Source organism: Protopterus annectens, chromosome 9.part0 (genome assembly GCF_019279795.1).
Source record: "Protopterus annectens isolate FY-2018-M chromosome 9.part0, PAN1.0, whole genome shotgun sequence".
Taxonomy (NCBI): domain Eukaryota; kingdom Metazoa; phylum Chordata; order Ceratodontiformes; family Protopteridae; genus Protopterus; species Protopterus annectens.
This window is the reverse complement of record NC_056743.1, coordinates 905892372-905907888: the sequence shown is the minus strand read 5'-3', so window position 1 is coordinate 905907888 and position 15517 is coordinate 905892372. Positions and strand designations below refer to the sequence as shown.

Genomic DNA, 15517 nt, shown 5'->3' with positions numbered 1-15517 from the left:
TAACAGTTAATTATATTGTACCTTTCACTTGTTTCTGAGAACACACTGTTCATACCTTTCCTGATTAATTGCTTATGCCTACAAACTCGTCTGTGACTAAAAGCATTTGTTAGTCAAAAAACAGCTAGTAACCTTGCAAATGCAAGAAAAAACTCTCATAAGGAATTCACTGGTCAGACCTATCATGATTAATGATGGCCCCTGTATTTTTACTACAGTTAAAAAAAAAAAAAAACAGATGCTAATGGAAATATAAACAGTTAATAATTTTACAAATGCAAGAAAGAACTACTATTTTTCATGCTTTTCACCATTTTCTCTTGTTGCTGAAGGCTATTTGCTTAAAAAGTCTTTTGTCTATGGTATCCGTTAAGGACATTAGTATAGACATCCAACTGTATAAAAATGGGAAATTATTATATTTTAATTCTACATATAATATGATTGATGCATTTTGTACCCCCATGCGGCTTAATAATACAACATTATATTAACTATAAGTTGCTTATTTCCAGCATTTGTTATGTTATATTGTAAAGCCTGGCTACAAGAAAAAGTATTTTCTTCCTTTCGTATTGCTAGCATGCTCAAGTCGTCATTAATAAAACTCTCTCCACCTCACTTTTACAAGACCTCTGACTGCATACTATGCAGAACTGGCTTACAGTTTAACATGCCATTTATATCATACATGTATTATACAAACGTTAATAAAAAAAAAAAACATTTTTTTTACAGTTAGTTCTTCAGTGCATTAGTGATATAAAATAGGATGTATGCTGTAGAGTCCTGTCACTAGTTAACATAGCCAGGAAGTATCCAGTCTTTTTCAGCCACCTCTTCTTTCAGAACTGTGGTTCTCATATCTGAATCATCTCTAATGGGGTTGAGATACTTTATAATCCTCCCATTTATTTATTAATTTCACACTGCTGCTGGTCTTCTTCCTGATCATGTCTATCTTCCAGCACCATTCTCTGCTTCAGTTCCAGTGTACAGTAAACTCTCAGTTAACCAGCACCATTGGGGTTTTGTAGATGCCGGATAACTGTAGTTTCTGGTTGTTTGAGAGTTACTATTAAAAATAGGCCTGACTAATACTGTACCCTATACTATTTGTTTGGTTTGAATTGTTCTTAGGTTGGGGAGAGATGGGATTTATTCCTATCTTCCTTTTTAAAACTCAAAAACTGTAAAAATGTAAGTTATGTTTCTGCTGGGGGGGCAGAAAGTACAACACATGAAAATGTACTGTATTTTTTCAATCTTTTGCCTTCTGGTTGCTTGAGAGTTCTGGTAGCTTGAATCCCAGTTAACTGAGAGTTTATGGTACTTCTGATTCTTATAGTGAGCTCCTTTTTTCTTTTTTTTTCTCATGTCACTCAAGATCTTCCAGTGGAACGATGGGAAAGGTTTCACAGGCAAAGTCTCTCAATGGGCTTTGTTACTGTTATAAGATTGAGAAGCAGAGTCCCCTTCAGCTTGCTAGCTCACTCTTTGTTGACTAAACTTTTTTTATTAAGTCCTTAGGCTGTTCTGCATCCAACAAAATTATTTGACCTACCAGGAAAAATAGTCTGAAGACAGCTGGATATAGCAGCTTGAGTTTTATGCTTACCTCTCAACATCCCTTGATTGCCATGTTAAACTTGCTTTTCTTCTGCCTGGTGTACAGCGAATAATAATTTTCCACAGATACTCTGGCGCCTCATTTTTTTTAATGCATTTCCTTTCTTCCACAGTTTTGTCAGGATTAGCTCTTTCTTCAGGTACAATCGCAACTTTTCTAATAAAGGTCTTTGCTGATTTTGGATGGCCAGATTTGGAGCATCTACACAACATGTCATGTCAGTTATCTTATCCTGCCGAGGAACACCCATTCATTTGCTTATTTGTACTTTCAGAAAATTAATGCAATCTGTTCCTTCCAATTTTTCTGGTATAGCAAAAAAAAAATCTCAGGTTTTCTCTGCATCTTCTGTCTTGTAACTGTGTTGTTTTTGAAATAGTTCTTCTTGAAAAACTTCATGTTCAGCCAGTCTTTCCTTCTTCTTGAGATTCTTCCCAGTCACAGATGCATTACATATGGCCCTCAAGTTCCAGTAAAATTTATAATTTCTTACCATGTCAGTCCTTTGACGGGACATTTCTTGGTAAGAACCGATTATCCTTCTGCTACCTTTCCCACGTTTAAATATTTCCTCTTTACAGCAACTGCTGTTAAACATCCTTGTAAGTCAAGAAAGTATTTGTTTAGATGTGCAGAAAAATATAGGAAACACCAGACCACAGCGGATAGTATCAAGTAAAACTCCAAAGTCTGCTCATACCACCTTGTATTTTTTTATTTGTTTAGATGTATTTGTGTAATGTAGGCCCCCAAATTCTTTATTGTTGTTTTGGAGTTACAGGAAATGTACGCTCTCAGCAGTTGGAATGAACTTAGCAGACTTCGAGTTAGGCGCACTCTAGTGTGTTGTGGAGTATCACAACATACATAGTAAGAGAATAAGCATGACCTTCAATGTGTGAGTTTTAGAAAAAAGAAAGCTGAATTGAAAGAGCAAGGAAGGATATCTTTTGTAAGCCCCTCCTCAAAGAGCAACTGATAAGGTAAACTGTATATACTTTTGAGTTAAAGTACTTTGCTAGCACATTCTTTGATGACTTCATATCTGAAAATATTCAAAGCAATTTAAAGTATGGGTAGCAGTTATTGTGCCAATCAGAATTTGGACTTCTGGTTTTCTTTATATGTATAGGCTGTCATCCACCCCCCCCCCCCATTTAACAGCTAGTTATCCCTCGAGCTGTTGGTCCCCATTCTTTTATGCACACTGCTTGCTTTTTGGAGAGAGGTGGGATTATCCGGGCAACAACCTACGTAATATTTCCTGGTAAAAACAGTTTATTCAAAACCAAATTAGTTGGTTTTGAAAAAAACTATTTTTACCAAGAAATATTACATATTTTGTTGTCCAGAGTTACTGTCCTTTTTTGTTTTTGTTTAAAACTTTGGTCTTCTAATTATTTAAATTGGGGTGGGATTATTCTGAGTGCAAAGGAAGAGTCAAGAAAGACTTTTTAGAATTTCAGAAAGCATTAGCAAGTACCTAGTGAATTCTTCAAATCAGATATCATTAGTTGGACCAGTAAGTAAAAATTGTTCTGATGTATTGATGCATATTATAGATTCCTGTTGTGACTTTGGCAATACTGATGGATGTCAAAAGTTGGAAACATTGGATGTGCAGACCCCTGTAATGCTAAAGAAGCCTGGCAGAGCCACAGACGTAACTGCTGATTGCAATGTTATGGAGATTACAACACCCTTTAAGAGTGAAAACAAAGAAACCGAAGCACCTAATCAGCTAACAAATGGTAAAATCTTGGCACCATTCATTCCCTTTGATTTTTCCTTAATTTTATAGCACAATTGCTTTAATTTTTCTTATTAATTTTTCTTATAATCTAGTTTGTCTAATAGTCAATTTTTAGGCTCGCATTGTGTACTGTGAATCATAGGAAACATAAAGATTATCAAGGATTAGTTTTGATGATGTAGCATATGACCCTTTATGAACAAATTAAATCATTGCTGTTCTTGAGCTGTATTTTCTTCCAGAAGAGAAAAAAAATGGAGAGTATATAGTGGTGCTGTTAGCTGAGTCTGAACTACTACAGTGCATGTTGATGGCTAGGACTTTTGAATGAGCTTGATTTGTCAGACAGTGGTGGTGGTGGGAGGGGCTTATAAAATTACTAAGGTTATTACTGGCAAGCTGCTTTATTGTAGATTTAAGTACCAGAATTTTCATGCCTTTAGAGATACCAAAGTGGATATTGCTTGTTTTGATCTTTACTTTAAGGGAATCAGTTTTATTTTCAGTGAGTTTATACAGTGGAAGAATGTTTGTTGACATTGTGTATGGATTCTGTTAAATGTAAATTAAAAAAAAAATCCTTGTCTTTTACCAGTCACAATACGCCGTCGACGAATTGCAACCCAGCAGCAGGTGTGCTTCCCTTTACAGCACGGGTAAGTTTTTAGATGTAGGGTGTGCTTTGTGGCTTCAGACAATAGACTGTGCCTTATCAGCTGTGTAACTGCATTAATGATTGTAGAGAGTACTGATCTGTGCTTCTTGAACTGCATAATTGCACTTTACCATTTTGCAAATCGTCAAAGAACTATGGTTTATCTGTAGCAGTTAACTAAAACATATTGTTTATTTAGAATTTAATAGCAATTTGCCATTTCTGTAAGAAGTATTTTCTTTAATATTGTTTGTAAGGAGGATTGGCACTCTTTAACCTTCCTTCCCTAACAAGTAGGCAAGGTTTACATCTCCCCACAAAGAGAATTATGGAATTATAGAAAATACTGTTTGCATATGTTTTGATTAGCAATATGTTTACTGTCAGTAGTCGTATGGTATTATTAGACTATATGGTGTTCTTAGTGCTTACGAACAGTCCAGCACTCTTCACATTTGTTGTGTTGCCTTGTTGATCCTCGAGTTTTTTGGTTATTCATTTATTTTCTCATCTCTTGAACACCATATTTGGTATGACTGTCCTGCTTAAACCCAGCAATGTACAATTTTTTGTGTACTAACTGCTGTTATTTACACTGTTCGTTTTATGTATTTATAATTGCAGAATGAATGTAGGCATATGCTAATCCTGAATTGTAAGTCAGCTGTTTTTGTTCACTGTCCTACAATGGGCCCAGAATGTTTCCAGTTTGTACATCGTGTATTGTGCTTTGAAGCTGCCATAATAAGTTCTGTTCTATAGACAGTAAGTTGTGGATGGCTGCTAGGTATGTTCACCCCTCCCCCAAACATACTTTTTAAGATGATGCAGAGTACTCTGTTTTTCTGTACCTTCAGCAAGTGTTGAATGGTACAGTATTATTTATTGACGAAGTGGAGAACTGTGGCGCTAAGCGACATTTTTAGCCACAACCTGAGCCATATGGGAGGTATGTGGGGCAAACGTAGCTTTGATCATTGAAATCGCCACACCCAGTGACTACAGTGTCCTGCGTACAGAGGGAGACAAAGTCATAAAATATCAGGATTTGCAGGCAGAAATGAGAGCAATGTGGCAGAAAGATACCCAGATAGTTCTTCTAGTAGTAGGAGCAATGGGTCGTATAAAAAAAGAGTCTACAGTCCTATTTAAATACGCTACCAATACATGTAACTCCAAGCCGCGGTGGTACAGCAGTTGCATTATTGCCTCACAGCAAGAGGTTCTCCTGTTCGATTCTCGGCTGGAGTGCCTTCTGTGTGGAGTCTGCATGTCCTCCCCGCAGTCGAGTGGCCTCCGAAAGACATGCGTGAATGGGCGTGCCTTCGCTGAAGGTTGGGCGTCGGGCTGGCAACTCGGCACCATAAATATATACTGCCAGTCATTAGCGGACCGGAGTTCCGCTCTGGCGACCCCTACCTGGGAAAAGCCAAAAAGACAAAATGAAAACCAATACATGTAACTTCGTATGAATTGCAGAAGGAGTCATTACTGGGCACATTGCGGGTGCTGCAAAGATCACTTTTGGCTGATATTCCTGTCATGGTATTAGAAACCCAAAAGATTTGGAGAAATTAAAAAAGAGGTATGTGGTGTATAGTATTTATTTCCAAAATTTCATAGTGTAATGAATAGAATATTACAGAATAGTGTACAGATTTGTAGTTACTTTTGCTAGTACAGTAATGGTCCCATACAGCAAAGACAATTTGGAGTCTCTTGGGCTTCTGCTTTAGGAGATATAAAGTGCAGAATATATTTAGAGCATACAGGTTTGTTGGCCTGAGTCAGAAGATTTTTAATATATATTAGAAGGCATCAGAGAGAGAGAGAGAGAGAGAGAGTGCGTGATGTTTTTGTTTTAAACACCTTTATTAAATTATCACTTAAGACATGGGCACGCATACAGCAATAAAAAACAGCAAACCATATTAACATTTTTCCTTTTCATGAATTATATATTACCGGTTATATTTTCTTTCCTTTTAATAGTAATTATTCACTCCAACAAATGTAATTTCTTGGAGTGTATAATGAAAAACCATCTCTGATAGTATTCTAGAACAGAAGCTGTTGTTAAAAGAGGGATAATTAGCACAGCATGCATGGTAACTGTAACCAATCTATTTGGTTCTTACAGTTATCATACATGCTGTACTAATTATCCCTCCAACAGCTTCTGTTCTAGAATACTATCAGAGATAGTTTTCAGTTAGCACCCTTTATCCGTTTCTTTTTGCCTTTACTCTGATATCAGTTCCTGGTAGGAAAGGCATCTTCTAACCTGCCTTGTCCCACTGTCATTACCTTTCTTTTTCATTATTTCCACCCAATACTGTAGTTCCTTTGCCAGTTTTCTCTGTTAAATTCCAGCCTCCTCTTGCTTATTTTCTATACTCTTACTTCCAGTCATCCCTGTAGGCAGAAATTCCTTTCTCCATTCCCTCGTTGGCTTAAATCTTAGAATACAATGTGAAGTTGTTAAATCTCGCCATTTATTCTCACTGATGGGTTCGGAGCCGATAGCAAAGCTCAAGGTTTGCCAGTAGCTTGAGACCAAGCCCCTTATCCCACAATGTACTGCTGGAATTACCCCAGATCTAGTTTGTCGCGGCAAGAGAGATCTTGGTGATCCAGTTAGCTTGGACCATTTTGATAAATCGCAAGTTTTAAAAAAAAATGTTTTCTTCTCTTTTTGAGAGATTATTCATATTTAGTGTGTGTGTGTGTGTGTGTGTGTGTGTGTGTGTGTGTGTGTTTTTTGTAAAAAAATAATAATAGTTTAAAGTAGGTTAGATTGTAGTGATAGTGCCTTGTGCTGGCTTGTTTTTCTTAGTGTTGGGCCCTTTCTTAGCCCTATTTAGTTTAACATTTTTTTTACTTGTTCTTACTATATTGTTTAGTGTGGGATTAGCCCTGTATTTAACCTTGACAGGTTAATTTAGTGGTGTGTCTTTTATAAAATGTCGGATGAGAGAGAAAATTCTCACCCCAAATCGGGGTTTAAGAAATGTCCAGATTGTGGATAGAAAATGTCTCTCACAGACGGATATGTCCAATGTGTTTACTGTCTGGGGGCTAAATACCTCCAAGACTCCTGCAGTATTTGCCACTCTTTTTCAGCTAGGGTTCTCTTAGAGAGAAGGAGAAAACTCTTAGACAGGGGGTTGCTGCAGCATACTTTTTCTGAGGCATTGGGTAGCCAGGAAGGTGCCAGCACTACTTCTAAATCTTCTGATTCTAAACAATCCAAGAAGGCAAAGAGATCAGAGGGTTACAGGGTCATCGGTTCCACAGTCCTTGGAACCGAGTGTCCCTTTGGTTCGGAGCCAGCTCCCAGTCTTGGAGCCGGTCTCTGAGGTTCCCTCATCTCCTCTGCTCCAGTCAGCATCTTCGGTGCATTCCTCGAAGTCTTCGGTCAGCCTCTCTGATATGGACATGGATCGGCTAGTGCAGAAGCTTCTAAGGGCACCAGGACTTGCTAAATTGTCGGCCCCGACCACTTCTTCGGAGCTGAAGACCATGGAACCGGATTTGACTACTCCTCCTCTGTGCCGTACTGGACTCTGAGCCGAAGGAGCCCAAACCAATGCTTGTCAAACCTTTGGAACCGAGACCTGCACCGGTGTTATCGGTTCCATCTACTTGGACATCCTCGGTGCCGACTGAGGACGCTAGGAGCCGACACTCTCCTGTTGGGTCCGGGGAGGATAGTCGGACTGATTTGTCGGTGCTGCTCGGGCTCAGAGCCCATGGTTTTGGTGCGGGAGGATCGGACGGTCCCTCCGGATCCATCTACCCCATCTCTTCAGAGCCATGGTGCTTTCGATGCCATGAGAAGAGTCCTGTCTCCTAAGACATCATCGGCACCAGTTCGGGCTTCCTTCTCCCCTCAAGCTCCTGTGTCTACTTCTACATTTACCGGTCCCCCTAAGCGTAGAGACCCTGAGCCTCAAGTGGCCCCACAAGGCGTCCCCTGCTCTTCTGTGACCTCCCCAGATCTCCCCACTGAGGAGGTACCCAGGAAGAGACTGTGCAAGAGGAGGCACTTAGATTCCCTACAGGAGTCTTTGACATCCGACATGGACTTTGATGAGTCAGAAGGGTCCCCTCAATTCCCCTCTGAGGATATCTCCTTTGCAGAGATATTAGAGATCCTTAGTCAGAGGGGCGATTGGCAGTCCAAAACCCCTACTGAGGATGAGTCAGTGCTCTTGAAGGCTTTTGGGTCTCAACCTTCCACTTTTTGGGTGTCTCCGCCTTACGATGAGCTCATGGAGCTGATCTCTCATAAGGCGTGGGAGTCACCGGAGACCATGAAACCTGTCCCTCGGAAGCCGAATAAGTTCATCTCTGCCCCGGTGGACAAAGCCTTTTTGACCAAAGGAGTGCCTGCTGATGCCATGGTGGTAGCTGCAGCCACCAACAAGGAAGTGTCTGAAACATCTGCATCTATCCATCCTCCTAACAGAGATTCTAGGATCATGGATAGATATGGGAAACGCATGTTTAGTTCAGTGACTTTTTCTCTGCGATCACTGAACTATTTAACTCATTTTACAAGACTGCAAAGAGATCTCCTGAAAGAGCTAGGAGATACTCTCCAGGGTACGGTAGCTGCAGGGGTTGCCGACAAAGTCAACACACAGCTCGCTACCCTAAACTCGGTTGTAAGCTCGTCCATGCGTCTCATATCTTACGCAGCTGATGGTTCGAGTAGAGCCACTAGTTCAGGCATTGTTCTGTGGAGACAAGCCCGGATGCGTCTCTGTTCCTTTGTGGAACCCTTTAAGTCTTCCTTTATCAACACCCCATTTGATGGCTCATCACTGTTTGGGCCTAAAGTAAAGGAAACTTTAACCAGGTGTGAGCAGGAAGGCAAGACCCTATCTGCCGTTGGAGTCCATTTTTCTACCCCTACTCGGCCCTACCCCAAAGGCCCTAGGGGAGGGAAAATATGGTTCCAAAAAGCACAGAGAGCCTTTCAGGACACACATGGAGAAGCCCCCTCTAGAGGCAGAGGAGGGGGTTCTAACTGAAGACGCCGCCCGCATGGCAGAGGGGGTCTGCAGCATCAGACTGATAGAGGCCAGTCCTCTGGTCAGACCTACCAGCGCTCCTGAAAGGGGGCCCAGCTGTTCAGCTCTGGAGGCAGTCGGGGGTCACTTGTCTTTGTACTCAGAAGCCTGGCTAAACATAACATCACATACATGGGTACAAAGCATCATTTCCAGAGGATATTTCATACCATTCTCTTCCCCACCTACTCATGTAAGCAGGAATCCCAGATGTTCCACCCAATCTCAGGGAACAAGCAATCGTAGAGGTCCAAAAATTGCTAGAAAAAGAGTCCTCCAACCAGTCCCAGCAGACCAAGTTGGATTCGGAACTTACTCAAGATTCTTTTTGGTACCAAAGAAAACAGGGGACTGGAGACCTATCTTGGACCTCAGCAGACTCAACCAATTTGTAAAGAAAGAGAAGTTCCGAATGGTCACGCTTCAGTCCATTCTTCCCTTCCTAGGGAAAGGCGATTGTATGTGCTCCATAGATCTCAAGGACGCGTACTACCACATAAAGATGAACAGACGCTCCAGGGGTCACCTGCATTTCTGGCTGGGAGCCAATCATTACCAGTTTCGAGCCCTTCCCTTTGGTTTCACTACAGCCCCCAGGGTGTTCACCAAATGCATGGCAGTGGTCACGGCTCACCTGAGGCGTCTAGGATTCCAGGTGTTTCCATACCTAGACGATTGGCTCTTCACTGCTACCACCAGGCATCAATTGACTCAAGCAACACAATATACTCTGACACTGTGCCATCAGTTAGGCATTACAATCAACTTTGAAAAGTCTGTCTTATTGCCATCGCAGCATACCGTTTTTATAGGAGCAGAGTTAGATTACCTCAACCACCACTCTACGTCTTCCAATCGAAAGAGTCTCAGTTCTTAGCCAACACGTCATCTCACTGGTGTCAAAGAACAAAGCTAAAGCAGAGGTCTTGAAGGTACTAGGGTTGATGGTGGCAGCAATCCTGGCTGTACCACTCGCAAGGATGCATATGCGAATCCTTCAATGGCTCCTCTTCGCTCAGTGGTCCTACCAAAAGCTACCGAGGCACTACATGATTCTCATCGCAGATTCTTGCAAGAGAGACCTTCAGTGGTGGTTGAGTCTCAGTTCTTAGCCAACACGTCATCTCACTGGTGTCAAAGAACAAAGCTAAAGCAGAGGTCTTGAAGGTACTAGGGTTGATGGTGGCAGCAATCCTGGCTGTACCACTCGCAAGGATGCATATGCGAATCCTTCAATGGCTCCTCTTCGCTCAGTGGTCCTACCAAAAGCTACCGAGGCACTACATGATTCTCATCGCAGATTCTTGCAAGAGAGACCTTCAGTGGTGGTTGATATCTCTTCATGTTACAATCGGAAGGCCCTTTGTTCTCGTTCCACAGTAGCCACTGTGACCATGGATGCTTCCCTGAGGGGGGGGGGGGGGCATTTTCAGGGAAAGACTGCCCAAGGCACATGGATGGATCAAGAGTCACATCTGCATATCAATGTTCTGGAGTTGAGAGTGGTACTTCTGGCGTTGCAGTACTTTCAGGACTCTCTTCCTCTAGGGAGAATTGCAATTCAGATGGACAACATGTCATTGGTCTGGTACTTGAACAAACAAGGCGGAACCAAGTCTTACACCCTTTGTCGAGAAGCACTCAGGGTATGGCAATGGGCTGTGTTGTCCCACCGTTTTCTGATAGCAACGCACATCCCGGGGAAATCCAGTGTGATAGCGGACAAGCTAAGCAGGGCAATACTGTTGCCTCACGATTGATCTCTCAACCAACGAGTTGCGGATCTGATTTTCCGCAAATGGGGCCAGCCTTGCTGTGACCTCTTTGCCAGTCACATCAATACCAAGTGCAGAAGCTACTTTGCCCTAATACCAACCTCTGGGACATTTCCCGAGAAACGCACTCGTGCACGATTGGCCTCTGGGTCTCCTATATGCATTCCCACCTATTCCATTGATACTCAAGGTTTTGCAGAAAACAAAGTTGCTAGGAAGAACAGTTGTCCTCATAGCTCCCTATTGGCCTTGACAGATTTGGTTCCCCTTCCTTCACCATCATCTGCTGGAGGATCCATGGATCCTGGACCCAATTCCAGACCTTCTGACACACCCGTCAGGGGACCTCCATCCTTCAGTGCAGTCCCTAAAACTGACTGCTTGGCTAATCCACTTCCCTTAATTGCCAGGCTTCATTTGCTCTCAGATGATACAAGACAAATCATTTTGTCTTCTCACAAGCCATCCACCAGGAAACTGTACCGCAGTAAGTGGAACAGGTTCTCAATTTGGGCCAGTATACAGAAAATCGACCCTTTCCAAGCTCCTCTATCGTCCATTTTAGAATTTTTGACAAAGATTTTTAAAGAAGCAGCAGCAGCTGCTACAGTTAGAGTCCAGTTAGCCGCCATATCAAATTTCCACCTTGGATTCGATGGGTTGAATGTTATGAGCCATAAGTTATCTAAGGCTTTTCTTAAAGGTGCCTTTCACATGAGACCTCCTGTCAAAATTCCTTATTCTCCCTGGAATTTGAATTTTATGCTGTCTCATATTGTTCTCCCCCCTTTCGAACCAGCATCTTCTTGTGATCTCAAATATTTGTCCTGGAAGACTATATTTCTGGTAGCCATTACTTCTGCCCGCAGTGTGTCAGAACTTCAAGCATTATCTTAGGCCTCCTTACATGATTTTCCATGCTGATAGAGTATCTCTCAGAACAAACCCCTTCTTTTTTGCCTAAAGTCTGTTCTGAATCCAATATCAATCAGGTCATTGAGCTGCCAGTCTTTTTTCCCAACCACTCTAACAAATTGGAATACATGCTGCACAAACTTGATGTACACAGACAGCTTAGATTTTATCTTGACAGAACTAAGGATATTAGAAAATCAGATCAACTTTTTGTATCCTTTTCGGAAGCCAGAAAAGGTAATCCAGTGGCTAAAACAACTTTATCTAAATGGTTATCGGATTGTATATCCTTTGTTTATGCGAATGCTAGCATGCCATTGACACACAAACCTAAAGCTCATTCTACCAGAGCCGATGTCCTTCAAGGATGCATCTGCAGTCCTTACAAATGGGTTGTCCTGTCGTCAGGCAGCCCTTCGGTCGGCCGGATTCCAAAGTCTGGGTCTGGCCTCGGCTGGTGTCGCACTTCACCCGACGTCATAGCTGCAGTTCTTCGGGTATAAAGGCATCAGCCGACGCCATTTTCCTCAGTCTTTCTTGCCGCGTGGCGCCCGAAGCAGAAGCCGTTTGCAAGTGCCGGTCGGTCAGATCCAGAGATTACTACTACCGAATACTACTTCGAAGACTTCTAAAAAGCTAGGTACCCCGTTGGGGACTCTTTCTTGCCTCAGCCGATGTCAGAAAAAGTGAATAACTGTTTAACTTGTGGGAAACAAATACCTCATAAAGATTTCCACTCTTACTGCTTACCTTGTTTAGGCCCAGACCACGACGTAGCAGCTTGTTTAGCCTGTGCTTCTTTCAACAGACGGACGCTTAGACGTCGGTCGGAGTTTGCTGAACAGTTTTTTGGCTCAGATTTTGCGTACATAATGCCGTCGGATCCTCCGACTTCTCAAATTGTTAAGAAACGCAAAGAAAAGGACCGACACTCGCGGTCCGCGGTTTCGGCCGAAACCACGGTTAAGCAAACCGCGAGTGTCTCGGTTTCGGCCGAAACCGAGCAAACGGTTCAATCTTCAGCCGAATCCATGACTACTACCGAGGCCCCTTCTACCCTAGTTGAATCAGCCTCTGAAGTTTTACCTGCTACTGTGGTTTCACAAGAATTATCGGACACCATCCCTTTGGATGTTTCTACCCCAGCACGTGGTGCTGCTAGGCCTCCTGCAGCCATGTCTATAAAGGCCTTTATGCGAATGCTAGCATGCCATTGACACACAAACCTAAAGCTCATTCTACCAGAGCCGTTTCTACGTCTTCTGCCTTTCAAGCTAAATTGCCCCTTGACAATATTTGTGCTGCAGCTACTTGGTGTAAGCCTCATACCTTTATCACACATGACAAAGTAGATAAGGCTTCCAGGGACAGGTCTTCCTTTGGTTCCACGGTACTGAAAAACGTACTTCCATGAGCCACCCAAGACTGAGGGTGCTAGGGATACTGTCCATCAGTGAGAATAAACGGCGAGATTTAACAACTTCACATAAAGAAGTTCTGTACTTACCATAAGGTTCCATGTGAGTTGTTTATCTCGCCTTTATTCTCACATCCCTCTCTCCTTCCCCCTCCTGGCTGACAGTTGACTTAGAGGCTCGTACCATCCTGGTTATTCAGTACTAATTCTTCCCCTTTGGGAAGTGCTTCCTTGTAGAAATAAATAAAAGGGTACAAGATCTGAGGTAATTCCAGCAGTGGATTGTGGGATAAAGGGCTTGGTCTCGAGCTACTGGCAAACCTTGAGCTTTGCTATCGGCCGTGTCAGAGATGAGGATCGGTTCCGAACCTATCAGTGAGAATAAAGGCGAGATAAACAACTCACATGGAATGTTATGGTAAGTACATAACTTCTTTTTTTGCAGCTTAATGAATCCAATATTATATATGATTGTTATTTTCCTTAAAGGTTTGTTCCAAACATCCTACTTTCTCCTTATTTATTGCACTTCCCCGCTGTTTCATGATCATCCCTTTCCACTCTGATTTAATAACCTTCTTGTATTATGAATAGACGTCTTAACTGCGTAACTCTAAAGTATCCATTCAAATCAGGTAATCCTAAACCACCTTGCTCTGTGGGAGAGATCAGCTAATTCAGTTTAGCTCTTGCCCTTTTCCCCTCCTAAATAAATTCCTTTAACTTTTTATTAATTATCTACAACTTCTTCTCTGGTTCATAAAAAATATGCCTGACCTGTATATAAAGCTAAAGAGGCTAAAAACATTTTCACTATTTGTATTTTACTATCCAGAGCCATAGTCAAACGCTTTCAGTTTTTGTATTATCTTTTAGGTTTCTTCAGACATGCTGTTAGCTGCCATGACAGGACCTTTTTAACCTATACACTTAAATACCTCATGTTATCATGTCCCCATAATTATGAGTATTGCTGAACCAGTTCATGTAGTATCCTTTTTTACCTTTATTAATTTTATATCCCGAAAAGACTTGAAACTGTCTTGAAATATTCCACACTACCAAAATGTCCTTTACTGTATTTATTAAGTGCAAAATCATATACTTTGCAAATAAAGAGGTAACTTGTCTTGATTGTCATGCTAGCTATATCCTTGAATTTGTAAGTTCTTTATTTTCTTTGCCATTGGCTCTAAATGTAAAGCAGGCAACAAAGGTGAAAGAGGACACCCTTGACTTGTTCCTCTAGTCAGAAACAAATGGTCGGAGAGCAACTGTCCCTTGTTAATTCTTGCCTCAGACCCTTCATATATGTTCCTAATTAACCCTATTATTCTATCAGGGAATTTAGATGATTTCATTACCATGCTCATAAGATCCCAGCTGACTCTATTGAATGCTTTCTCTGAGTAATGACCCATGAACAATAGCAGTATTTTTTCCTTCTGGATTGTCGTTGTTCTATTAATGTTGTCAGTTGTTCACTTCCCGTCCACAAAACCACATTGATCCACATCTATTAATATTGGCAGCACCTTTGTCATTCCCTTACCTAATATAGACATAAACACTTTATAATTATGATTTTAAATTGAAATGAGTCTATGTGAAGCTTGACCTGAAGGGTCTTTACACTCTTGTGAAGCTTGATCTGAAGGGTATTTACACTCTTTGGGTGATACAGCAACCAGAGCTTTTTTCCAAGATGCTGATGCTTCATTTCATTTAAAATGCTGTTAAACAAAACCTTTGAGATGTTTACAGATGTTTATTACTTTCTTGCCTCTTAACTTGTAGACTTCCAGAGGAATACCATCTGTTCCTTTGAGCCTTCCCTGTTTGATTATTCATCGCCATTTTTATGTGATATCTTCCTATCTTAGCAATTAATTGTTTGCTGAGCCTCATCTTTTAACCTTGGTATAATTAAATCTTCCATAAATATTTAAATTCCGCTTAAACAGCATGTTTATGAAACAAGACAGAACCTGTTCAGCTTTAACCCAGAATTATTCATTACTACCCTATCACCTATTAACTGGAACATCCTAAAAATACTCCCCGTAGAAAATGCTGTAAATTAATTTAATAGAGTTTTACTAAATATCCTAAATAGCCTTGCACCTCCTAGAAGGAAGAGACTAAAAAGAAATAATGCAATTTGGCTATCCAAAAAGAACAGAGCCTAATGCAGGATAGAGAAAAAGCGTGGAAAGAATGGCAAAAGTATAGAACACCATGTGATGTCCCCACTCTGGGCCTATAATCAAAGAGCCTCAATTTCTCACCAATGA

General features: G+C 41.4%; 1 protein-coding gene across 1 annotated transcript in view; it reads left to right on the top strand.

The window, feature by feature from the left end:
• Positions 1-15517, top strand: part of BAZ2A (bromodomain adjacent to zinc finger domain 2A) — a 3667728-nt gene that overhangs the window by 636560 nt on the left and 3015651 nt on the right. Inside the window, exons 7-8 of the mRNA XM_044083634.1 lie at positions 3193-3381; positions 3979-4039. Coding sequence (XP_043939569.1) covers positions 3193-3381; positions 3979-4039 — 250 coding nt within the window. The remainder of the gene's footprint in view (positions 1-3192; positions 3382-3978; positions 4040-15517) is intronic.